Source organism: Lissotriton helveticus, chromosome 11 (assembly GCF_964261635.1).
Source record: "Lissotriton helveticus chromosome 11, aLisHel1.1, whole genome shotgun sequence".
Taxonomy (NCBI): domain Eukaryota; kingdom Metazoa; phylum Chordata; class Amphibia; order Caudata; family Salamandridae; genus Lissotriton; species Lissotriton helveticus.
The window spans coordinates 1,068,801,357-1,068,829,124 of record NC_136072.1 but is presented as its reverse complement, the minus strand read 5'-3'; the positions used below and the strand labels follow the sequence as shown (position 1 = coordinate 1,068,829,124).

The window sequence follows — 27,768 nt, the reverse complement described above, 5'->3', positions numbered from 1 at the left end:
CCAAAGTTCCCATGAACACCGGCTGCCCTTGATTTTAATTGTGGTAGAGGACCACCAGAATAAAATTGTTTTCCGGTACCTTGTACCACATTTTATCCTCACCCGCACTATCTACTCTGTCCTGGCCCCTCACCCCCACTTCACCCATAGGCAGTTGGATAAAAGATCTCCGATAAAGAGCCCCTCTTTGATGTGAGCCCGTTGGGCATTGCACCGCCTGCCCGACGAGGAGCATTGACTATGATGAAGCATGACACTCGCAAGGGTGTGTGAGGCCATTATATCCAACAAATTGGATACCCAGGGGTGGTCCTCCATTGAGCACTAGCCCTTATACCTTAGTGACCTTCTCCTTCTTTCTTTCTACCCCTAGGAACAGCCCAGTAATCTCTCTCGTTGTCTTGACGATGACAGTGAACCCAGACAATTTGTATCTTTGCAGTAAAATAAACAAGGTACTTTGGTTTAAAAAGCTAAAATCTGACTTGCTCTTCTGGATAAAGTGAAGGCCAGTGAGAAAGTAGTTTTCTATGAACAATGCTGGATGGCTCTATGGATGGGCTTTAAAGGGGTCTTCACTGGAGTAGGCAGACTACATTTTGCTAGAACAAAATCATTTCAAAATGAATTCTTTTACAATTCTTTAAGGAAATGTTGATAGGAAAGTACCTGAAAATGGCTGTCAAGTGCACTCTGATTGATGAATTCTTTAATACTGCTTTGGCGAGAGGGAGGATGTATATAAAAGACTGATGTGGACAGTAGATTCAAATCCTCCATCTGTGCCAAAACAGCGAATAGGCTCAATTTCATTTTGTAGGCTATTAACCGAAGACAGTGACATAGGAACCTCCATTATTTACTCACAGTGCTCCAGCAAGTCTGGAGGGCAAAACTCCGATTGTGGGGAACATACTGACTACTTGTAGTGCATTTTTAACAGAATCGCCATTTGAACTGACATCTCGACAATTTAAAAAAAACTGTTGTCTTGAGGTGACACAATCCGTATGCAATGCTCCCAACTCATTTTGCACAGTATTCTGGTGTTTTTCATAACTGAAGGAAAAGCAATGATAACCTTGTCACACAGGCCTCTCCTTAAGACCACAGCAAGAACACAGCTATAACTCGTCCCCAATTGCTGACAAAGAAGGGGCACTTTGTGTTTTAGGGCTACATGCACTAAGGCTTTTTGCAAAATTCCATGGTTCACAACCGCAAAATTCCTTTATTGTATGTACTAATGCCATTTTGTGATTCATAATAGTTTTCGTAAATCCCCAAAGAGGATATCAAACCAACAAAAAAAATCACATTTTGAAAGGGGGCATGCCATCTAAATTGCATGTCAGAATAGCATTTATCAATGTTTTGATTGCAAAAGGGGTAGCAAACTATTGTTCAGTTGCCAACTCCCGGGTTTCAGTGGTAACTAATTTGCACAGGGGAAGGCAAGACCACAGTAAAGCACCTTCTATTCCAATGGGATCACTGGTAGTTTCTGGAGACTGGCAAGAAATAGGGTCACAGATTGTTCAAAAGGGACAACAGTGATTCATAATCCAACATGCAAACAGGGGTTAAAACATTTTTGAAAGTGGGCATGCCTCGAAATTAGATTTATTTGTCAAATGCAATTCCACAGTAAAAGACTCAACTATCTCAAATAAAACAATGTATCTTTATAATCTGAATTAGAAGCAAAGTCTTCAGAAATGAAGCCAGGGTCCTCTAGGTTGGGGCAGAACATTATTAACCTACTTGCAAGGGATGGGTGGACTTTGACAGAGAGCTAAATGTTCCAAGAAGGTATCATGATGTTAATGAGAGGCTAAGGTTGCTATGATGCTATTCACTTTTTGAGTGATTCACAAATATGTTTTAGAAAACCAAAAACATCTACTAACGATAGTAGCAGATTTGAGTAGATTTCTCAAGGGGTTAATTAAATTCCTCGGAGGCTATTCATAGAGATATTGAAAATCGCAGATCTCCATATGCAGTTCACCGTTATTGAAGTATCTTAATGCCGTTTCTTTCTCTCGACTTAATCCATTATTTCTCTAGGTGGGAAAATCCTTTCACTACACTCAATTTGCACACTTATTTGTACACCCATGTCAATTTTCGTTGGCATGAAGTATAGGTATGCAATTTGGGACTAAAGAAAAAACATTGGTATGGTTGTGAAAACCCACAAAGTCAAAACTCAGGAGATGTTTCCTCCGTTTGCAGTGATACACTCCCCCCACCCCCTCGAATCCCCCCACGTGGTCCCCCAAGGGCTCAACTAGTAGTCCTGGGCTGTAAATTCTGTTCCGCTTGCAGAATTTGGGTAATTTCGCGGTCTGCGGTGAACGAGAAATTGCCCAAAATTCTGCGTTCCGTGACTTAGCGAAATGTTTTGCTTGTTTACTTTATCAAAATGCATGTTTGCAAGATATTTCCCCATGAGCACGCAGACAGCAATTGCGAATAGGAAATTCTGCGTGTTCGCGGAGATTTTTTACCGTTTCACGGAGATTTGCGTAACGTGATTATGCAAATTCCGCCCACCCCTATCGACTAGGCACACTCGTAATTATTCTCCTACCCTAAACTTAGTACAGTTGCAAATCCTGATATATGTCCATAGTCAAGGGGAGAATTATACCCATAAACACAATTTTTCACTTGTGTGCTCAAGAAGTACTGTGAGTTGCTGATTAAAGTTTAGGTTTCGGTTCCTGACTGTTTGGAATATTCAAAATGGTAGGAACCAGTTGCAAACACAATTGATTCTTTTTACCTTCAGAGATTCCGAATGTAAATTAATACCAGTAATATGCAATATACTTTCTTCAAATTGGTAAAACATCATCATACCATGTTTAAATCTGTCTGTGGAACAATAGTCTTCAATTTCTCTCCTTGTCTGCCATCCATCACTCCTTCAATAATCATTTCAATAATCGGTGGGACATATTTTTCAAACAGACGGTCCAACTCAGTTTGCTCTAGCTGCAACAAATGTTAGAGATTTCACAAATGATGTCTACTGTCAATGGAAATGCAATTCTCTGAAGTTCTTAAATATACCGCACAGAAATTGTGACCATTAAAGTCGAACATATCAACACTGAAGATAATTATCACAAATATAGAGAAAATATCTGAGCAAAGCAAAAGGTCCTAAGAAAATATGTTCTCTTTTACATGATAATGGAAAGTGCACTCCACAGATTTTCCTGTTATGAATGGTTATTCATCATCATTAAAACCTGATTTTTTTCAATGCTCGTTATGTATATGTTTTTCATTTGGGAGACAGTTTATAGTCATTTTCATTCATAGTTTTTTGTAAAGTTTCTTTTACATTCAGCTTAACAACAAATGTGTTTTTTTTATTTCACTTTGGATTCGTTCTTTGTATTACTCACACGTTAGGTGTTGTCAATTTGGCTTGGCCCTAAAACTAAAACTTGGCCAGGCAAATAACATAACATGCTTAAAAATTCACTTATTTAGAGAAAAGAAATGAATGGCAATACTTAATTTATTTGGGAGGCAAGCAAATCTGTAAATAGCAAGGTTATATTTGTTCACACTCGGTGTGCTTTACTAAAACTATGGCTTCCAGAGAAAAAGATGTGGTTGGTTTGAAGCTGTGTGATGATGACTGGAAGATTTCACTTGATGGTTTATTTAGGACGTATACATATGTATTTGTAGTTTGTGACCAATGCCCAACACAGAAAATATTTAATGTAGAAAATCAAATAAGAAACTGGCCTTTATCAAATAATCTATTAGGACATTGTCCTTAGCTTTCACATAATAAAGTGTTTACAAATGTACTCTGACAGGAATGAGCACCACATTATACTCTTAAATGCCTACCTTGCTGTTTGGAGCTAGGTTTGTGGTGGCTTACGTGATAGAGCACTTTGCAACTCTATGTTTACATATCATAACAGTAGATTGAGTTCTAGGCGTTGCAATGGACAAAACAACCCTATAACATCAGAGCTCATATTATGCAATGTAAGGTGGATTTGTAGAGCACTGCTTTTCACCCACGGGGGTATTCAGGTGCTGAATAGGTGAGAGTATGCATGTGGTGGCGCTGGGTCTGAGTACTAGCAGTCTTGCTGGTCCTGCAAAAAGACTAATTGAAAAGATAGGCCTTCAGCTTCTTGCAAATTTCAAAAAGTGAGTAGAAGGTCCTGATGTGTTGGGGAAGGCAGCTCCAGATGTGGCAGCTTGGTAGGAGAGTGATCGACCTCCTGTTCTGCTTCTGTGTCAGCGAGGGAGAGTGCTGCTGAGAGAAGTTGTCTGGTGGGTTTGTGGAAGTTAAGTCAGTGATTGAGGTATGCGGATCCCGTGTTGTGTAGTGACTTGAATGCCTGTGTTAAAAGTTTGAACTGGCAGCACTTAAGAATGGGAAGCCAGCGGAGCTCTCTGAGGAGTGGTATGGTGTGGGACTGGCGAGGAGGATAGAGGACGAGTCTGGTGGTGGCGTTTTAAGTGGTTGTGAAGAAAATAAGTTGGAATGCTGGCGTAGAGTGCCTTGCCATAATCCAAACTGCTTGTAATTAGGGTCTGTGTGATGGACGTCTGTTGTCCGATGGGAGCCACTTGAAGATTTTACGTAACATGCAGAGAATGTGGAAGCATGTCGTGGTGACGGCGTTGAGATTGGTGCCCAGGATGAGACCTAGTGTCCTTGCGTGGCCGGTTGGGGAAAGTGTGGGTCCAAATTAGGCGAGCCACTAGTTGGAGCCCCTTTGCTAGCTCTTATTCTCAAAGATCAACACTTCTATTTTGTGAGTGTTGAGCTTGAGGCAGTTTTCTTTCATCCAATGGGCCACCCTGATCATGCACTATTTGAAGTTTGCCTTGGTCGTGACGGTGTCGTCTGAGAGGTGAAAAATGAGATGGTGTCGTCAGTGTAGGAGAGGATGATGATTCCGTGGGATCTGATGATGTTAGTCAGAGGAGTCATGTACATGTTGAAAAGTGTGGGGCCGAGCGATGATCCTTATGGTCCTTCGGCTCTGATGTGAGCGGCATGAGCCTGACTCGTTGTGTTCTTCTGGAGAGGAATAAAGTTATCCATGTGAGTGCTGGTCCTTGTATTCTTGCAAAATGTATTCTGGCAATGGCTGTGTGGTGGGAGATGGTGTCGAAAGCAGCAGAGAAGTCAAGGAGGATGAGGCTTGGGGACTGCCCATGGTCGAGGATGAAACGTATGTCATCTGTGGCAGCTATGAGGGCTGTTTTGGTGCTGCGGTTGTTTCGGTGCTGAGGCTGTTTCGGAATCCTGATTGGGAGTCATCCAGGTGTTTGTGGTGTTCTAGGTGGTCAGAGAGTTGTCTGTTGATAGTCCTCTCAATGACTGTGGCTAGAAAGGGGAACAGCGAGATGGGTTGGAAGTTGCTGAAAACTTTGGGGTCAACTAAGGGATTTTTTAGGAGGGCGGCGACTTCAGCGTGTTTCCTGTTATCTGAGAAAGTGGCTGCTCCAGTATCATCAATAGATAAAGTGTTCGGTTCTGTCAGTTGATAGTCCTTGGTTGATGGGGTTAACAGGTTGGGTAGCTCGATGGGGGAGGCTGGGGTTTAAAGTTCCTGTAGATCTTAGTGATTTGTTCGTGGGAGAAGTCAGAGAGGATATTGCAGAGGTCTTGTGTATGGCTCATACTGTTGGCTGTGCCTGTTTAGTTGATGAATTCCTTGATGATGGCAAAAAGTTCCTTGGAGTTGTTGGAGCTAGATTCAATTCTAAGGGTCAGGGCCTTTTTCCTGGTCTCTTACACTTGATGGTGTCTAAGTGCAACCTTGTAGGTTTCTTGCGGTGGTCCCTCAGGTGTTTCCCCATCTACTTTTGAATTATTTGCAAACTCTCCTAGACTCTCTGAGGTCTGGGTTGTACCAGCTAGCTTGTTTGTTGGATCTTTATTGGCACAGGTGGTACTCCAGTTGTTGAAGATCTTTGTGTCGATGATGAGGTCATTGGAGAGGTCTGGGTAGTATAGTTGAAGGGCATTGAGCCATTCTGTTTCTATAACGTTCCTTCAACATCAGCTTGGGGTCTCGATAGACTCAGTAGGTGTGGTTGGAGGTTCAGTTGTGTGGAAGTGGACCCGATGGAGTGGTCTGTCCATGTGAGTGAAGTGATGTGGCTAACTTTAGCTTTGTAGCTGGAGGAGAAGATGGGGTCCAAAGTGTGTCCAGCGATGTTGGTAGGACCTTGTATGAGCTGGGTGAAGTTGATGTTCTGAAGTCTTTTGAGAAATCCGTGGAGTTGGCGCCCGTGGGGTGGTTGAGATGAAAGTTGGGATCGTCTAGGAGTATGAAGTCTTTAGCGCCCATAGCAAGTGGTGTGGTGAGGTCAGTGAGGAGGTTGCTGAAGTGGGTGTGAGGTCCTGGGGACTAAAAGGCGATGGAGTTTTACAGTCTTTCTGAGGCTTGAGGTGCATGTGTTCCATAAAAGTGGCTTCTGCGTCAGTGTAAGAGGTACACTTGATGGTGTCTCTGTGGATGATTGCGAGTCCTCCTCCTGGTTTATGGGTTTGGTCATGGGGCAGGATTTTGTATCCCGCAGGGATAGGCGTGGCAATGTCCGGTGCCAATGTGGGGTTGAGTCAGGTTTTGGTGAGGAAGAGGAGGTCTGGTGCAATGGAGTAGACGAGATCCCAAATTTAGGTGGAGTGCTTGTCGAGTTAGCATGTGTTGAGGAGCATGCATGCGAGTTAGTGTTGTTGTGCAGGGTGGGTGCATAGTGTTTTGTGAGTTTGGGCCTTGAGTTCTGACTTGGTAAGGGGTGCGGTGTGAGTCGGCGGTGGAAGCGGGTATGTGGAGGCATGTGAAGTGCCAATGCGAGCAGGCAAAAGGGCCCAGCTGTGGACTGAGGAGTGGGTCAGCAGCAGCATTTGTGGTGGTGTCCAGGGTTGAGCAGGTGGAGTCAGTGTAGCTGCTGGAGACATTTGGACAAGGGTTTCTGGCACTAGGCGTGGTCCAGGCACAATCAGGCACAGATAGGCTGTGACCTCCATTAAGTAGGGCCTTGGAGAGTGGGAGGAGAGCGGACGATGGGGAACTCAACAACAGTGAGAAAATCCAGTGAGGAGAGTGGGAAAGTTGGGCTGGAGAGGCAAGGTGGCAAAACGCGGTCGGCAGAGCAAGTTAGAGGGCAAAAACTGACAGAAGAGCCCAAGATGCAAAACTGATCCGTAATAGGAGCAAAATATGAAAACAGGGGCAATTGAGAGGAACAAACAGAAACAGGGGGCAGATAGAACAGACAGTGAAAACAAGTAAATAGTAGTTACTGAGTAGGGGGCAGAACAAGCACTTACCAGGAAAAACCGCAGGAGACAAACACCAACACAAGTCAGAAGGGCAAGATGAGGTCAAGGTCACACTGAAGCAGAAGAGAGATGTTTGGACACCTACTCATTACCATTACCCACCTTATTTGGCCTTGTTTTGAGCCACTTTTTCCAGAAAGGATGATATTTCAGGTTTTTGGGGTCCACATACACCATACCACAGCGAGATACTGTGGCAGGAGAAGCATATTGTAAATCTCCTACCTAGGAAATCAACAAAACACATAAGTTATATTTCTGATAATGCATTAGCATAGGCAACCTATTCAGATGGTCACATAAGAGTAATGAACATTATGCAATTAAAAAAGAACTTCATAAATGTACATAGTTACGAGGAATGTAGATGAGCCCAAATTGTATTTCACAGCGATTGGGCAGGGGAGATTGTTGAAGGAAAGGCAAAAGAGGAAATATCAGGGGATGGAAAATACAAAACTAAGAATGAAGAATGTATACTATATGATAGGCCATCATATAGGATATATAAGAAACACATATATGCAATAGCAGTATATTGAACGTAAGGTAGACTAACGTCTTCACACGTTTTCTTCCAAAAGCTGTGTGCTGAAATTTACTGTAGCTAGGCACTGTGATATATGCTGTACCTCAAATAACATCGCACAGTGTGGCTGAAGTCTGATACGTTCCCCATTTGCCAAGGTCAAAAGCTTGTTGTCGTCCATGACAGAATTCATGTTTTCCACCCAAAGGGCATCCACATCTCCATCAAACAAAATGTACCTGTAAAATGAAAAAAAGATTGTTCTTAGGAATCCAGTTTCCCGTGTTCTTTCCTGATTGACCCTCTAGCTATTTATAACTTTCTTGTGGACCAAGGTCTGATCAAAAGCCACATGTATCCACTAAAGTAGCAAGTACTTGATCTTGTACTGCGACCCTTTAGACTGTGGGGCTGGCCTTACCTACCACAAGGGTCTCAGATTGACACAGCAGAATGGTAAAATATCCATAAATAGACTATTTTAAGACAACAGTATAGTTATAGCCCACTGTGATGTTTCTTCTGACTGAACCTCAGAATAGTGAGAAGTCTTATTTTTAAACATAATTAAAAACAAGCACTTGCAGATCCATTAGGTATAAGATCATGTGCTAATGCATGCAGTATTAGAACATGATAGTGAGACTCACAAGAGAGAGACAGAAGACTGGATTTGGATAAAGAGAAACAAATATTTCTTACCAGCAATAATGATTCACTCGTAGTCTGGCGGGAGGTCCTTTGTTTTTTTCCATGGCGCTGCCTTTCATAAAGGCACCTCAATGGGAACGTCAAAGTCTGTTCCTGCACGGCATGGCCTGTGAAGGCCACGCTGTGCAGGAAAGGGGGGTGCATGCACACAGGGGGGCACAACATGTGCCCCCCTGCATGCATCTAATAGGCCTGAGGCAGCACTGGGCCCTGTAGGGCCCTTTTTATTTCCTTACTGCCGCCCTTTCCAATGCTGTCTCATCGCAGTGAGGAAACTTGTAATGTGCTTGCCATAGCAGCACTGCCCAGCATATAGCAGCCTCAAGACCACTGCACCAACACCAGGGATCGGGGATCCCTCTGGCTGCAGCGGTCCTTTCACGATCCGACAGCCGTACTCGTAATACACTGGTCGGACCACTGGTGCGACGGTCCCAGACCGCCACCTCAACTCGAATGTGAATTTGGTTGTCCTATGTACCGCCAAACTCGTAATCAGGCCCTTAGAGTTAGATTAAAAGTACTAAGCCAGATATCTCTTGACTACCAGGGAGAAGGCGGTGGGGAGGGGGGATTTGCACATGAATTCATCAAATATTCCTATGAAGGAGAACCTGTATTACAGGTAAGAAAACTTTTACTACTCAATCTCTGGGTCTTGCTAAAATGTATGAACTATGAATGGAATAGCAATCTCACTTAGATACGTAGCATCAAGAAGACATAATGCAGGGAGCGGCTAAAACATGTGTGGGGTGCACTAGACAAACAAATTAGCCAATAATGCTTGGACAACTTGGGCATCCATTTTGGAATCAAAATCCAGACAATAATCCTTTCCAATTGTATTATCTGATCTCAAGGTAGCAACTTTACATATCTATGATACTGGTACAGGTCTTAATGTATCCAAGCTGTAGCTGCTTTACTGGTAGATGAGTGTGGTTTTGGATAACTTGCCTTGAAATAACACAACAAATTCAAGCTACTATCTATCTAGAAATAGGGGCCTAGATATCTCCATTGCTATATTGATACGTCCACAGTTTATGAATCAATGATCTGATTTGCAGTTATTTTGTTCTATATAAGTAGTATCTCAGTGCCCTCTTATCTAAAGTGTGCAACAATCTCCCTACCATGTTGGATGAGAAAAAAACACTGGCAGACAGAAGGAATGGTTGACATGAAAATGCAACATTACCTTAGGCAAGAAAGCCAGATGACTCCTGAAAACATCTTTACTATGGGAGAAAACCATCTCATGCAAAATGCCTGAACCATCCTTCCTGTATGGACTGAAGTGATAGATGCTTTAAAAAAGCTATTTTCCATTTTAGATAGTTCAGTCTAGCTTCATACATGTGCTCAAAGAGTCACTAAAATTAAGTTAAGCTCTCAAGTGTGGATGGATGTCTTAATGGAGAATAAATATTTTCAGTCCCTTCCAAAAATCCTTAATAAATGTAATTCTAAAGAATACAACCTGTGATGGAGTTTTTGTGTGTTTCATAATCATGGCAAAGTGTACTTTTATGGAGGAAACAATTAGGTGCGGGAGGAGAACTCTGCTCCGACCGCGGAGTGTGCAGAGATTTGCCTACTCCGCATTCTGCGGAGAACACTGAGTAGGCAAATCACACATTCCGTAGTGGAGCAGAGTTGGTCACCCCGCCTCCAATCCCCTATTAACAATGAATTAGACATTAATGAAAACTAAAACGAAAAACACTAACCTGTACTGCAGTGTCCCCGGGCTGCCCTCTTCCTCGCATGCGCATTTCTCACAAGAAATGCACATGCGCAAGCGCGCGTGCATGCGCAATTTTCGCAAGGATCAGCCAGAGACGACGAGGAAGAGAAGGAGAGAAGCACAGGGACGCCACAGTACAGGAAAGTGTTTTTTGTTCTAGTTTTCATTAATGTCTAATTAATTGTTATGGGGGGGCGGTGGAGGCGGGTGGCGGAGCAGAGCGGAGTTCCACTGAGTTTGTTCCCAACTCCGTGGACCTCCGCGTAGTCCCGCTATGCCAGCTACGCCCAGGGTTAGAAATAATAAGACCTGATTTTGCTAAATAAAGCAAAAAGGGCAATATAGTACGTTTTCTGATAGGTGATTGGATCTATCTTCCTCTCAGTGCATTTTCTGCAGAATCACTTCCACCTATGAGCATAGTAAGATTTTGGATATGGTTTCTTTGCTTCATATTTTATTCATTCAGGGGCCAACCTGTCAAATGTAGAGATCTCAAACTCAGTGCAGATTCTTGCTATTGGCTCTGGTCAGCATGTTCTATCTGAAATGTAAGTTTATGTTCGGTATCTCAGATAGGGGTGGCTAATCAAAAAGTCATTCACTAGGGACCCTGGCTTCAGGAACCTGGATGTGAATTTTCTACATTTTGCTTGTCTGCCATGGCAAAGAGATCTTTACCTGTCTAGATCAAAATCTAAATAACTCCTTGTTGACCCTGGCTATCTCTGTATGGTCATCACCAAACGTTTGTGCCATTCCGCCTCCTATTTTTGATGAATTCGTTTTTGTTGGCCTTTGGACTCTGTGCATTTTAACACTTCTAATAATTGTGCTTGTGCGCTCTCCTAAATCACGGTAAAATTGGCTTACCTGTTCGGCAATCATAATTTACTTATAAGTTCTTTGTAGAGTGTTATACCATATGCCAAGGGCCTGTAACTTAAATGCTGCCAGTGGGCCTGCAGCACCTATTGTGACACCCGCTTAAGTAGCCCTTTAAAACATGTCCCAGGCCCACCTTTGCAGCCTAAATGCAGTGTCACACTGCGATGTCATCTTGACATTTAAACCCCCTTGCTAAGTCTTAAACTACCCTTTTATTAACTACTAGCTTACCCGTCGCGCGTTGCTGCGATCTCCGAAGAAAGGAAATTCAAGGAAACTCGTTATGATAACATTCAATTTACATTGTGTCATTTTTATTGAAACTTATTCATTTTAATATGGAAACATTTCAAAGTGTTGTTTTAATTCTATTTATTTATTCGAGTGCTTGTGGATACACAATAATTTTTGTTTTTCCGTCTGGGGCGTACATCAGTATTTGAAAGATTATGAGGGCCCTGGGGGGCCGATATTTAAAAACTAATTATGCCAGAAACCTTTGCAGGAGTGTACTCAACAACTTCCCAAAGTTTCATGGCGATCGGATGAATGGTGTAGTAATGCATAAAGGACAAACAGACAGAACACAATATTTTTTGTTTTTCCGTCTGGTGCGTACATCAGTATTCGAAAGATTATGAGGGCCCTGGGGGGCGATATTTAAACAAATGTTATGCCAGAAACCTTCGTGGGAGTGTACTCAACAACTTCCCCTAAGTTTCATGGCGATTGGATGAATGGTGTAGTAATACATAAAGGACAAACAGACAGACAGACATACATTCGTTTTCATATATATATAGATAGGTCACCCCTAATGCAGGCCCAGGGGAGCCCATGGGGCAGGGTGCAGTGAATTTAAAAGGTAGAACATGCGCTTTTAATATGTACTTGTCCTGGTAGTAAAAAATTCCCAAATTTGTTTTTTGCTTCAGTGAAGCCTACCCCTCCCATAGGATAACATTAAAGATACCTTATTACATTTAGAAAGTGTAAATTCCATTTGAGAGGATATAGATATCTCATGTGATCTATGAAATTGTAATGATAAACTCTCTTTAATGCTAAATTCAGGTTCTGCATTACAATTTTGAAATTGCCACTTTTAGAAAGTTGGTATGTTCCTCCACTTAGCCCTTTGTGCCTGAAGCCTATCTTGGGTCACATGACTGGGTGAAGCGGACAGTTAGACTTTGTGAATTCCTTACAGACAGTCACATAATAGACAGATTCGGTGTGCCTCAATGGGCTATCACTGGGCAGAGCCATCTTACAGTTGAATAGGCTGTACCTGTCACCACACAAGGCTTAACAACCCTATATTGTCATTGCAGCCAGCTTGGAGCCTGGCAAGGGAGTCGGGGAATTCCATGCACTTAAAAGAACCTTTCCAAAAACTCCTCCCACTTTCCAGGGCATAACACCGTCAGACCCATTCTTCAGTTCACTACTGGACCTGTGGGAGGACTGCCTGCTGCTGTGACCAGCTGTGCAGATCTTTGGACTGGGTGCGAGTGTTTGATTAGTTCACATGCTCCGTCCATCACACCCCCTTTTGCACCACTTTGTTCGCCATAAGTTGGCAGGGTATGCTCAGACGTAAGTCCCTTGCTCACTTTGCCACTGGATTCAAGCAAGCCTGGCTGAAGATGGCTGAAATGCCAGAAACCGATCCTAGGAAGCTTGTTTCCGGTCCAGGGAAGGCATGGATTGCCAGTTCGGGCTGGATTGTTCCCATGAGGCACAGCGTCAGACTGATTTGCATATGGCCATGTCTGAACTGGAGTGGCAGAGTGGGCTAAAGAACGGTGATGGATTAAACCCAGATCTTTTGACTGGGTGCGAGTGTTTGATTGGTTCACATGCTCCGTCCATCACCACCCCCTTTTGTACCGCTTTGTTCGCCATAAGTTGGCAGGGTATACTCAGACGTGAGTCCCTTGCTCACTTTGCCACGGAATTCAAGCAAGCCTGGCTGAAGACGGCTGAAATGCCAGAAACCGATCCTAGGAAGCTTGTTTCCGGTCCAGGGAAGGCATGGCTTGGCAGTTCGGGCTGGACTGTTCCCATGAGGCACAGGGTCAGACTGATTTGCATATGGCCATGTCTGAACTGGGGTGGCAGAGTGGGCTAAAGAACGGTGATGGATTAAACCCAGATCTTTTGACTGGGTGCAAGTGTTTGATTGGTTCACATGCTCCGTCCATCAACACCCCCTTTTGTACTGCTGTGCACTCGGCCAAACTGTTGCTGTACCTGGAATAACTGCTATGCTGCCTGGAGCCTGCTTGAAAACTCAGAGGCCGACCCTGCTGTTGAGTCCTGCAACTTCACTTGCACCCTGGATTGCCAGAAACGACTCCAGGGGTTAGATTGTGGGCTTCCTGTTCACAGCCACAGAGACATAACAGGCTCCTGCCATCGTGAACCCACACCTAGATGTAGCCTGAGAGGTTCCCATCTGCTCTTGGGCCCTTGGTTGTAGTGCTAAAGGTGTCCAGATGGCCATTTTCCAAAACTGAGGGCAAATACTTTTTATTTTGCCAATAAGTGATCTGAGACCAGGGTAAGATTGGGATCAACCTGCTTGCCTGTCCACCAGAGATCCAACGCCGGTCAGATTCACTTTGCGGCTTCTCCTGCTACGTTCTTCTCCGCAGCAGCAAATCCGTTTCCATGGTCCTTCGTCAAAGTGGTATCCAACCTCATGGAATGGTCTTCGGTAACGGCCCCCTGCTTCATCCTAATGGAGATTTTTTTACTTCAATTTCAGTGACTAAGTCAGAAGGTAAAAATCTTTACATTACAGTGGCTTCACTCCAGGGCCATCCAAGGACAGAACTCCCTCCTCGTACACTTCTCCAGCCTTGCCCAACTGAACTTCTACCTTCCGAGACATTTTTCGTTAAAACAATTCTAAGTACAAAGGTAAACATTGACCAGACCCTATCATTTTCTTGTATCCAAACCGCGCTCTTTCGCGGTCAGCCTTAACTTTCATCTTTTGACTTTGACTGGCTCTTGCATGACCAGATGTCAGCGGTTGGAGCTTTAATCTTTTAGGAGCTAGATTTCACTTAAAACTTAACAGATTCATAACTCTGGCTCTTCTAATAGGATTTTTGTGGTTTTAGTGTAAAAAATGTATTAAAATATACTCTATTTTTCTAAATTGGTTTGGAATTTTTCTTGAGTTGTGTAGTCACATTATTACAGTTTGCGTGCTGCATTAATACTTTACTCATTGCTTTTAAGTTAAGCCTGACTGGTTTTTGTGCCAAGCTACCCAGGGTTAACCACAGGTTAATTCAGTGACATTTTGAGGTTCACCCTGCAAGGAATTGTGGCTGTTGCTTGACCAGGGCTCACACTCCAGTCACCCAACAACCCAATTTATCACACTGAGCAAGAATTTTGTTGTGGGTAACTCTTTTGCAGTCTTCTGATATTTATGGGCTTACAAGTCTCACTGTGCCCAATATTTTATACTTAGGACATATCTAATGTTTGTTTTACTCTGATGGTCAAGTACATTTTCTTAACTGCCTGGACTTAACTCCTTTAACTTTCTCTTTTGTCATGTGAAAGTTATATTGTGACTCCTTTGAAACAGCAGCCATTTTGTAATATATTCGACATGGTCCAGGAAGTGCATTTTTCTTCAATTAACGATGGTCTTCATTCAGCAGCTTGTGTTGGCATTTTTTAGGAGATCTGTTAATCTCTAAATGCTATGGAACTTTATTGCAGTGTTTTGAAATAGTTCCATTCATCATAAATCATAGAGCTTCTTAATTTTGATTCTCTCTTTGCTGCATTTTCTTGCAGTGAGCTAAGCAAATTAGAGAGTCAATCCTTTAGAGTTTAGTTAGATTTTTTATTCAGTAAACTCCAACGTCCCTATATGAGGAGATTGAGAAACCTTAAATTTACGGCTTCTTCCAAAGTTACTGCGTGCTCAGACTCCAACTTCAACGAAATAGAAGACACTTCTCCTCAGAAACCTGAACATTCGTCAGGCACCATTCCAAAAACTCAACTTTCAAGCAAATTACCTGCGATTTCTACCATACGGCAGAAAAAAGATCCTCGTTCTCCAGTAAATTCTTCTTCAAACTCCATGGATTTAGTCCTTGAGGAGATCCGTGAATTAAAACCTTTCATAGATGAAACTAACAAGAATATACAATTTTTGAATGACAAATGGCTTTCATTGGATTCACAAGTGCTTTTGTGGAACAAAGAACAGAGTCTCTTCAAGTTGCTCTAGTTTTTTTCCTTACAGTCTGAAGTATCTATGCTTAAAAAACAGGCTGAGGACTTGGAAAATCGAAACCACAAGAACAACCTCAGAATCTATGGTCTCCCTGAAAATATTGAGGGTTCAAACCCAACCATCTTTTTTCAGTTGTTTCTGCTTATGCTCTTGGACTTACCTTCTACTACTCCTCTTAACATTCAAAGAGCCTATAGACTTGGTCCTACAATTTCTATACAGCCTTGTGGTGTCATTCTGTTATTCCTACAATATACTGACCTTCTACAAGTCTTGTCTGTTGTCAGCTTTAAAAAACAAATTGTTTGGGAAGGCCATCGCCTCTCTTTCTCTCAGGATGTGGCTAAAATTACGGCAGACCGTCAGAAAGAATTTCTTGATCTACGTCCCCAATTACATGCTATCAATGCCAGATTTGGTCTTCTACATCCTTGCATATTCAAAGTCACATACAAAGAAAAGACTACTACTTTTGAGGATCCAGCAGCGTTACAAAAATTCCTTTGACACCATGGAGCTGTTGTCATGGACACTCCAAAACCTGCATGATTATTATTTGTGCTATGCCATGTGTAGATGTTTTCCTGTTTTGCTTACACATTGAGTTTTGTCTTGCTTATTTTTTCGTAATGATCTAGTACTGACTCGATCTATGTATTTTTCTCTTTTCTCTTTTTTTAAAGTATTGTTTCTTATATTTGTGGGTAGAGACGGGTTTTAGTAACCAAGAAATAATGACGCTCAAGCAGTGTTAACGTTATGTTAGTATTTAAGTCAAATAGTGGGAATGGTGCTGCCAGGAAGGGGAGACCCTCAAAACCCCTCAATCTGTATAGAAAAACCATACAATAACAAATTAGCAAAAATCCTGCGCACACATATAAAATCACAAATTCGATAAATGAGTGTGTTGAGAGAAATAGGACAATCCAAGTCAAATGGCTGGCTGTTTGTAAACTAGACCTGGTATACGATTAAAAAGACAAGATAAAGAACAAAGACTCTACCGCTTGGATTTTCCTATTTCTCTCAACACACTCATTTATCGAATTTGTGATTTTATATATGTGCGCAGGATTTTTGCTAATTGTTTCTTATATTGTTGTTCTTTCTCCCCCATATACAGGTTTCTGTTCTCTCAAATCCATTATCTATTTGATCTCCCTTTCATGTCGAAATTTTGATTATGGTTCCTCAGGAGTTCGGTGGAGCTCCGGTGCTGTCGTCGTTGTCTTCTGGTGTAGTCACTACCCATTTTGTCTTGTATTTGTAGGTTTGTTTCTCAGTCATCATTTGTACGACTTGTATTGTCTCTTTGTTCTTTATCTTATCCCTTTTAGTGGTTCTTTCTTGTATGGGTCCATCTTCACTCTTTCTTTCTCTTTTTTATCTTTTCTCCTCTACATTTCTTAAATCTTCTTCTCTAACACAATTGCTTTATTTCATTACCCCATTTTCCTTATACATATTCCATTCACATTTAACTCTGGTTCATGTAAGCATACTGTTTATTCATACTTTTCTAGTCAAAATAAATTTCGGATCACTACCTAGAATATTAAAGGATTAAATAATCCTATTAAAAGGCAATGGGTGCTATCTCACCTAGCAAAGTTAAAAACTGATATTGCTATACTCCAAGAATCTCATATTTCTGAAACTGAAGCCTCCAAGTTGAAAGATGAGTGTGCGGGTGGGGGAGGGGGGGCATGTGTTTGGTTCTCCAGTTTTAGGTAAGGAAAATGGTCTCTTGATGTTATGTCATAAGAAATTACATGCTTCTGTTGTTCACCAGGAAGCAGATATTGAAAGTTGTTGGGTTATTGTTAAACTTCTTACAGATAAGATTCCTTTAGTTATTTTAAATGTAAAGGGCTACTTCGGTCGATGAGGTTTTCTGCACTAGTATATCTGATAAATTACTTGCATTTCATGATGACTACATAATATTTGGTGGTGAGTGTAATCAAATCTTTGACCCCATTTTAGATAGGCATTTAAAGTTGGTGTCTCCTCTAAAATGAAATCTCAATTTGCTTCCACAGTACGACGCAAAGCGTTAGTTGATATTTGGCGACTTTGTCATCCTGACCTTAGAGAGTATAGTTTTTATTCGGTCGCCCATCATTCACAATCCCTTATTGATTAACTTTTCCTAAACAAATTCCTGGCTCAACATGCCATTCAATCTGAGATTGGCTAATCCTGATCTCAGACCACGCTCCTGTATTTGTTGATATTGAAATCATCCCCTTTTCTCCCCATCAAGGAAGATGGCGTTTTAACAACTCCCTACTCCCGCACCTTAATTTTTGTCAAAAATTCAACTCCGTTGCTTCCGAGTTTTTCACTATCAACAATACCCCTGGACTCCTTTAAAGCAGCTGCCAGTGGTTTTATTATAAATTTTGTATCACAAAATAAAAAAATCCTTATAAGCCCAATCCTCTCAACTACTTAATAAGATTAAACAATTAGAATACACATATTATCATTCTAGTAATGAGTCCTCTTTGAATTATCTTATTGATACTAAACTTACTTTTAATAAATTATCTACTGATACAGCTTCTAATAATCTACTGTAAAGTAGTTCTCGCTAATATGGGGGCCAAAACAAAATGGGGAAACTACTGGTGAACTACTTAAAAGTGAGGAAAGAAAGAACATAATTAGAATCTTTGCAAGGTTCTGATGGCACTCCTATTTTCAAAGATAAGGATGTTTTAAATGAATTTGTTTCCTTCTAAAGGGGTCTTTATACTCTTGAATCATTACCGGAACAATCTGGCCTTCTTTTCTACTTTCATTCCATTCCCTCTCCTCCATCCAATAAAACGACATACAGAAAAACAAACCAAACTTCACGAGGCAGAAACATAGTGGTACAGTATCAGAGGTCCATGTGGGCAGAGCTCAAAGGCTGAATGAATACAATGCAATAGTATAGAACGGGGACTGGGGTGGACAAGGAAACAAGCGGAATCATTGACAACAAAAGAAAGGTGAATGCCAATTAGGGGGACGAGGAAACATCAATGGGTACATCCTGTGGGGGAGAACATATATTGCCACGATAAACATTCCATTGGGACCAGACTCTACCCCATTTCTTGGGCCGTCCCCGGGAGAGGTACACAGTCTTCTCCCGGAACATGCACCAGTCCATGTTTACCTTCCATTTGGATAAGGTAGGCGGTCTACGTGAACCCCAGAGCTGGGCAATGTCCCTCTTCGCGACCATATTGCCAAGGGTTGCCCATATAATCTGTGCTGAGCTGTAGTCATTAGGCTCCCAAACGTTCAACAAACAACGCCTGGCTTCGGGCAGCAGGGACACACCCGTAACACTTTCCATGACGGCATGCACTCGGGACCAGAACCTGACCATCTCCGGGCATTCCCACCATATGTGGAAAAAGGAACCAGACATCCCACAGCCACGCCTACATAACCCAATAAAAAGGAAAAACCCATGCGAACCAGACAAGGCCCAGTGACATACACCCGGCGAAGTATCTTAAGTTGGACGAACCTCAAACGAGCAGGAATGGCGACTTCTTTGGGCGAGGACAGGGCTGATTGCCAGTCCTCATCGTCTAATTCCAGTCCGTCAGCACACCACGCAGCCCGGAGGCGTACCAGCAAGTCAGCTCTGTTGTTGATGAGTTTCTTATAAATCAGTGAGATCGTGCTGTCGGGCACATGACCATCCAAAATGCGGTCCTCCAGAGGGGAAGACTCAGGAATATCAGTACCCGCTGCAAACACAGACAACAGAGCATGATGGATCTGGGCATACCTAAAGAATTCATTGGCACCAAGATCATACTCCACACGCAGCACATCAAAGGACTTGACAGTACCCTTCGACCACAGATCGCCCACTCTGCTGATACTAATCATATCCCATTTATCAAAGCCTTTCGTCTTCCACAGATGGCCCAAGCATTCCGAATCATACAAGGGGGTGGCCCGAGTAAACCTGCCACACCAGCCCAAGGCCGCATTCGCATCATGCCACACTCTCACTGCAATCTTAGTGGGACCGGTCAGCATGCCACGGAAATCACCAGAGTACAACGCTCTATTAAAGGTCCCCCCTGGCAAAATAAATCTATCCATGGAAAACGCCGGGGCAGGGCCTGGTGCGTAGGTCGCATGATTAATCGCACTTAACTGGGAAGCCCAATAGTAACGTCTGATGTCTGGGAGGGCTATGCCGCCGTCATACCACGGAAGCGTGAGTTTAGAAAGAGCAATACGGGCACGCCCATCCCAGACCAATTGTCTCTGTGGGCTCTCCACTTCCTGAAAATAGCTCGAGGCAATCGGGTCAAAGGAATTCTGTAATGCGTACAAAAATCGAGGCAGAGACATCATTTTGAATAGCGCCGCTCTACCGAGGGGCGACAGCGGCAACCTACGCCAGCGAGCCACATCAAGCATGAGTCGCTGAAGGGGGGGCAGTAAATTAAGCTCATATCGCCTGGAAGGGTCCAAGAAAACATAAATCCCTAAGTACTTGAAACCGGTCTCCGTCACTTGAATCGGAAATCTATGCGGCAGCGGAGGGAGGTCAGCCAAGACGTAGACGCAGGATTTAGCCCAATTGATAACAAGACCGGAGTTTTTTCCGACAGAAGTCAGAACATCGAAAAGTACATTGAGGGACTTTTGGGGGGAAGTGAGATATAAGAGGATGTCGTCCGCGTATAGCGAGACTCGATCCTCAAAATCAGGAGACCACCGGATGCCCCGCATAGATGGTTCCAAACGGAGCCACTCCGTCAAAGGTTCGAGAGCGAGAGCAAAAAGCAAAGGGGACAGCGGACAGCCCTGTCGGGTACCCCGTCCGAGCGTAAAAACGCAAGACACTCTACGGTTAACAACTACCTGGGCCAGGGGACTCTCATAAAGAAGTTTCACCCAGGCTATGAAGCCCGGTCCAAACCCGAATTTCGAGAGGGCCGCCCAAAGGTAGGGCCATTCGATAGTGTCGAAGGCCATGGTAGCATCAAGAGAAGCCAAAATGGCCGGTTCGGTAAGCGTCTCGGCTCTCGCGAGAACCCCGTGGAGTCTGCGCAGATTTAAAGCAGTATTGCGGTGAGGGATGAAACCGGATTGATCTGGATGGATCAAGTCCCCGATCACCGTTACTAAGCGATTAGCCAATAGCTTAGCCACAATTTTGGGTTTGGCATTGAGTAAAGAAATGGGTCTGTACGAAGTACAACGATCCCGGGGCTTGCCTTCCTTAGGAATGACAACGATAGTAGCGAGTCGCTGGTCCAAAGGGAGGGAGCCAGACTCCAGGGCCTCGAGGAACATATCCCGTAAATAGGGCGCCATTTTGTCGGGTCGCAGCTTGTACAATTCAATGGGCAAACCATTGGGGCCCATCGCATTACCCGAGCGGAGGGAACGAATAGCCACCGCGATTTCATCTACTGTAAGCGGAGCATCCATGAGGTCTCTGTCCGAGTCAGAGAGGCGAGGCAAACCAATGTCCCGCAACAGCAATCGGGAGTCCTCCTCATCTCTATCACAAACGGAGGTGTACACTGTCTCAAAATGGTCCGCAAAACACTGAACGATCCCAGCTGGATCAGTGGCACTCTCACCATCAGGCCGCTCAATCACGGGAACCACACGATTCACTCTCTCCTTCTTGTCCAACCACGCCAGCAATTTACCCGCTTTATCACCCACATCATACAATCGTCCCTGCTGCTCCCTATACATCACTTTCGCAGCATCGGTTACAAGAGCCTTGTAGTCCGCTTGTTTCAAAGCAAAGGAGTGCAACCTGGCACCAGAGACGCCCATCAGAAGATCGTCCTCCAGAGCGGCTATCTCAGACTCCAAGCGCACAACCTCCACATTCGCAGCCTTCTTAGCAGCGACAATCAAGGATAAAGACTGACCACGTACAACAGTTTTAAATGCTTCCCATAAAGAAACAGCAGAAGAAACAGACCCCACATTGTCGTCAAAATAATGCTCAATCGCTTTAACAAGGTCCGAGCGGGTCTTGGGTTTGCGAAAATACCACGGGTTAAAAGGGGCAACTCTACCCTCATCGCCTGCCCCTACTTCATACCGGAGCCACAAGGGGGAGTGATCGGAAATACCCCTAGGGAGCTGACTAATTTCTCTAATGGAGGAGGAATGGACCACTGGCATCAAGAAATAGTCCAGTCGGGAAAGGCTGCAGTGTGCCCCAGAATGGAAAGTGTACTGCAACTGTGTAGGGTGTAATAGCCTCCAGGCGTCTACCAGCCCGAAGGTCTCCAACACGTCACTCAACCACCTTTGCGACCTGGGTAGATCCCTGGGAGGATAACGATCAGAGGTGCCAGAAACCACCGAATTCAAATCCCCACCCAAAATCAGGAGCACCTCAGGAAGGTCCAAAAGGACTCTACACAGATCAGCATAGGTTAAAGCCTGAAGACCCGGGGGGACATAGACAGAAAGGATGGACAGTGTCTTCCCCTCCCACCTGCCAGTGAGCACCGCATAGCGCCCTCTGTCGTCAAGTTTAACCTCATCAACTGCAAAAGGGAGAGAGGACCGAATGAGAATGCCAGCTCCCCTAGACCCAGAAGTAAACTCCGCGTGAGCCACCAACCGATAACCACGCCGATTCATTGCCTGACCAGCATTACCTATTAAGTGCGTCTCCTGTAGAAGGACAATATCGGGGGAATGACGTCTAAGGAATCGCAAAACAATACTTCGCTTAATTCTGTCCCCTAATCCATTGACATTCCAGGATAACAGTCTCAACTCGCCACCCCCCCATCCCCGAAAAGTATAAAAAGCAGGACCCACATAGAACCCCACAATAAGTACAGACAAGAGAAACAATACGGTGCCTCGCGAATAAACAAAAACACATACACCCCCCCCACCACCCCCCAACTTGAACGTGTTACTCCCCCCACCCTGCACCCCTGCGTAAGACTAATAAGCCACCCCAACTTGCAGTGTGCCTGTCGCCCCATTACTAAACTAAGCTACGCAAAGAACCCAGGAGGAGGAAGAGTCCCCATTCACCCCCCGCCACCCCCAAGCTGATCCAGGCCTAACAGAAAACACAAGTCCAAACTCAGCTGAAACAGCAGAAAAGTTCAGACACCGGGATCCACCGATGAAATCCTCATTCCGCCGCACCCCCTTTGGCGCCTCCGGGGTGCCCAGTATGTTCATCTCTTATAGGCAGAGAGTCGAGCCAGTCACTAACGTTTTCAGGGCGATCAAAAAAGAATACACGTTCCCTATATTCAATCCGGAGCCTGGTAGGGAACAACAAGGAGTACTTAAGACCCAAGTCTCGCAATCGCTTCTTAACTCCCTGAAATCCAAGTCTTTGTTTTTGGACAAGCGGCGAAAAGTCAGGATAGAAAGAAACGGAGGCATTTTCAAAGTTCACTGGGCCCTTGTCCCGTGAAGCCTGTAAGACAGCGTCCCGGTCCCGAAAGTGAAACAACCTGGCGATGATGGGCCTCGGAGGGGCACCTGGCTTAGCCTTCCCGCCGGGGACACGATGAGCACGCTCAACCGCAAAGAACTTGCTAAGTCCGGCGGGAGAAAGATAGTTGGCAATCAAGTCCTCCACCAAGAGGTCGACCCCCACAATCTCGGGATTTTCCGGGACACCAATAAGGCGCACGTTGTTGCGACGGGCCCTATTTTCGTAGTCGATGAGCCATTAGATCATGCGAGGAACGCAAGTTGCCGATCTCAGTCTGGGCCTCCGTGACGTCCGCAGTAAGACTAGAGGTCTTCAAGCCCAGCGACTCGACCCTCTCATTAGTCTTCGAAAGATCCGCTCTAATCAGCGTAATGTCCACGGCCACCGTGTCGATCTTAGAGGCTATGCCTCATACTGCTGCCCCATAGAAGTCTGCATGTTGGCTATGGCTCCCATGACGTTCTGCAAGGATGGGTCCGAAGACGCTGGAAAGAGGTTCTTAGGGTGGTCCGAAGCACGGCCAGCAGCGCCGGGCGACCCCTTGACCTGCGAGTAGTGATCCATAATGTTGGTCTGATTTTGGCCGCCACGGAGAGGTGCCTTGGTCTTGCGCTTCTCAGGAGGCTGTCCGGAGGCCATCTTGGAAGAGGGAACCGAAGGGTTCCTCGCGACCTGGTGAAAATGGCCGAGCGCCTAGTGTCCAGATAGCCAACAAGACTAGATCCGATGATTGTAGGCACAAAAGGGCCGAGTTGTAGACAGTCAGGCGGGCCAGTACCAGACAACAGGCAGCCGAAGGTGGAGAAAGGCTTCACTTCTGCCAATCAGGGCCGAGAGTAGAAAACGAAACGGAAAGTCAGGAAAGGCCGACCAGAGGGGACCCCTGCAGCCGTTGTTGATCAACCACTCCACGGCCTGACCAGCAATCGAGCCCCCGGTCTGCCTCGGGGTGGGCCTCAAAAAGAAAAGACGATGGAAAAGTGGACCCCAGCGTCCAAATTCGATTTTTCAAAGGATACGAAGATCAGCAAGGATGTGCGAACAAAAGCCCGTCCTCGAAATCAGGATAGTGCCAGGATATTCGTGAGGGGCGGCGGGGGTCTGGGGAGCTCTGTGCTCACGCGACCATCTTGGATGCCTGCGAAGCTCCTCCCCCCTTCCTCCTAAATTAATTGCTTTAATTTATTTATTATACTAAGGTCCCCAAGCTTAAATTTATGTTAACGGTAAAACTTCTGATTACAGGGATGCCCTTTATCTTCATTATTATTTGTGATAACATTGGAATCTTTTTAACTAAAATTAGGCAGGATGATCGTATAACAGGGCTTCAATTTGGTCCTCATCAGGTTAAAATGTCAGATTATGCTGATCCTATTCTTTTATATTGCTCTAACCCTGAATCCTCTCTTACTCCCTTTCTTCAACAGGTAGCCTCTTTTTCTAAACTCTCAGGTTATCGTCTAAACGCTGATAAATGCAATATTTTGCCTTTAAATATTTTATGTCAAAAGCATCTTTTCGAACATTCTGGTTTCTCTTGACAACCAATCAAAATCAAATATCTGGGCTGGGGTTTGCACCTTTAATATCTGAAACATTAAAGTTAAACTTTGAGTATAATATTGAAAAATTAAATGATACTATTAGTCGTTGGCATCCCCTTTTCCTATCTGGTGAGGTCGGTTAGACTCAATTAAAACTATGCTTTCCCCTCTTATATTATATATTATTTCCATGTTTCCTATCCACATCCCTTCAATACTATTTTAAGAAAATTGATTCCACTTTGATAAAATTCCTATGGAAAGGTAAATCATCGCGTATAACCCTGTCCTCTTTAGCCCCTGGGATGCATGCGAAATTCGGACGGCTCCTGGCCGTCCGACGCACACGCCACTCATAGCGACGGATGGCCAGGACCCATCCGATGCATTAAAAGGGTTAAAGAAGGATATGTCTAGTGGAGGATTTAGATTCCCTGACTTTAAAACTTACCTCTCTGCTTTTTCACTAAAACAAGCCGCTAGGTGGATATCTACAGATCGATCTTTATATCCTCCTCTCTGGTCAAAAATGGAAAATTCTCTTGTTGCCCCTTTTGATTTTCAAGAGATCTTATCATTCAATACCAACTCTACTTCTTTGCGGTTTCCTGTCATCTCTCATTCTCTTAAATGTTTGATTCCTCTACTATTTTCATTGTATCCTTCTGCTAGTTCCCTTCATCAACAACCTATTTGGCATAATAAATCATTACGGATTCGTATTTGTTAAATATACTGGAAAGCTTGACATTTGGAGACCCCTGCTCTAGAGGCCTAAGCTGGATATCCTATCTGATGATCAACCCCTTACTTTCTCTGATCTCCAATCTAAATGTTCTCTACCATAATGTTCTAGACCGCAGTATAATCTTCTTAATCCTTCTCTTATCCAGTTTCTCCATAATTTATCAAGTACTCCTGATTTTCCTGTAATTTACAGAAATTTACTCCTCAGCATCCAATATTTATAAAGCATTACTTCTTCCCCCAGACAGACAAAAATGTAAAAACTGAACTGACATGGAAAAAGGATTTATCGCAAGAATGTCCAATTACTACATGGGATAAAATATGGTCTAAACTCCACAAAATGTCTTGTGTTGCTAATACCACACAAAACCCTTTTTTTCAGTTATCATCAAATATTATTTTCCCCAGTGTCCCTAACATCCTTCTCATGAGAAATATCCCCTACTTGATGGTCCTATTCTTGCCCTGCTGCAGACTTGAAACATATGTTGTTTGAGTGTCCTTCAATCCATCAATTGTGGCAATCAGTCTGGTCCCAAATTTAGATAATTTTAAAGGTTCAGATTCCTTTTTCTTTCATAAACATATTTTTAGGTAATCATTCTCCCCATTAGCCTCAATCACCACCAAGTTTTAAACTTTTAGATTTACTGTTAGCTATTGCATTCCATTTAATAACGGCAAATTGGAAACAAGCTGATAAAGTCACTTTCAGATCCTGGTGGATTGCCCCTTCCGGGCCAGCGGTGGCTATCACCGGCCTGGCAGAGGCGATCTGCCCACCATCCTAATTGGCCCCTTAGTCTCTCCCAATCTCTAGCAATCAAAAGGGATTTTTTATGGCTTCCCTTAAGAACCTATTTATCTCAAACTGCCTCTTCAATAGCCACTTCTATGAATATATTAGATGATGTACAGAAACCACCTTAATTTTCTCCATTTGCCTCTCCACTTTTTATTTATTTATTTTATTTATTTATTTAACTTATAAAGCGTACTGTCCCCTTGCAGGCATCCTGGCGCTGACTGGCTCAAAGGGCGGACAAGTATCAGGCAGGGCGTGACCTAGTAGTAGGTTACTTGGGAAACAGCCAGGTTTTGATCTTTCTCCTAAACGGGAGAAGTTCCGTGGTTTGCCTAATCTCCAACGGGAGCAGATTCCATAGTTTGGCAGCAGCCACCTCAAAGGTTCTGCCCCCTGCTCCAGCATTCCTGAATCTAGGTATCTTCACCAACCTAGCCATTGAAGATCGAAGCAGCCTGGTTGGTGTATACCAAGCGAATTTCGATTGCAGGGAAACAGGGCCGATTCCATGGAGAGCCCTGAAAACCAGGTAGAGGGCCTTGAATTGTATCCTCTGTCGCAGAGGTAGCCAGTGCAGTTTCGCAAGGACAGTCGGCCCATGTGCTCTTCTAGGAAGCCCCAGGGCCAACCTAGCAGCCGCTGATTGCATCCTTTGGAGCCTATCCAACAGAAACTCAGGGGACCCCAGCAGAAGGGCATTACAATAATCCAGCCTACTGAGGATTGTGCACCTTGCCACTTGAGCACGTGCCTGAGATGGTAAAAGTGGCAAGACTTTCCTCAGGGACCGCAGGATGGCAAAGCAGCAGGCGGTCGTTTTTTTGACATGAGTCTCCATACTGAGCTTTTGATCAAGCATGACCCCTAAGTTACGGACTGAATCCACAGGCCGTACTTTAGTCGCTGTTTCAGGAGGCCAAAGGTTTTCTGGAAACGGGCGGGAGATCTTATTCCCAGCGCTAAGGAGCACCTCCGTCTTACCAGCATTAAACTGAAGGGAGTTATCCTTTAGCCACCGTGACGTATCCCGCAGACAGTTGTGGAAAACGTCCACAGGTGTCGATTCCTCTCCATCAAAGGAGAGGATCATCTGCGTATCGTCAGCATAGTTTACAATCTTGATGTTATAGGTTTTAATGAGCGAGATCAAAGGTCTTAAATACAAATTGAAGAGTATGGGACTGATTGCTGAGCCCTGTGGAACCCCATGAAGCACCTGAGTAAAAGCCGATTGAAAGGGGGGCAAAGACACCGCCTGCTGCCTATCCTGCAAAAATGATCGAAACCACATCAAGGCGCTACCTCTCACCCCAGCCTCAGATAACCGGTTCAACAAGATCTTATGGTTGACCGTGTCAAAGGCGGCAGACATGTCTAGCAGGATCAGAAACACTGCCTGTCCCCTGTCTGCACGCCTCTGAAGCTCGTCCACGGCAGTGATCAAGGCCGTTTCGGTCCCATGAGCTGGCCAAAAACCAAATTGATCATCCTCTAATAAATGATGCTGTTCCAGGTGTTTGGAGAGGGTTGCACTGACCAGACGCTCGACAACTTTGGCTGGGAAAGGCAACAGGGAAATGGGTCTGTAATTTTTGGAGCAATCTGGGTCTAAAGAGGGCTTTTTCAACAGGGGAGATATCACCGCCTGTTTCCACTGGGCTGGGACAATACCAGT

The 27,768-nt window shown here is 44.2% G+C and overlaps 1 protein-coding gene across 2 annotated transcripts in view; it reads right to left on the bottom strand.

Moving 5' to 3' along the window:
- Positions 1-27,768, bottom strand: part of DNAH10 (dynein axonemal heavy chain 10) — a 2,445,728-nt gene that overhangs the window by 1,043,530 nt on the left and 1,374,430 nt on the right. For both annotated transcript variants that reach the window (XM_078667623.1, XM_078667624.1), the window contains 3 exons: positions 7,987-8,122; positions 7,457-7,579; positions 2,869-3,003 (listed from right to left, as the gene is read on the bottom strand). In XM_078667623.1, the coding sequence (XP_078523749.1) occupies positions 2,869-3,003; positions 7,457-7,579; positions 7,987-8,122 (394 nt within the window). The remainder of the gene's footprint in view (positions 1-2,868; positions 3,004-7,456; positions 7,580-7,986; positions 8,123-27,768) is intronic.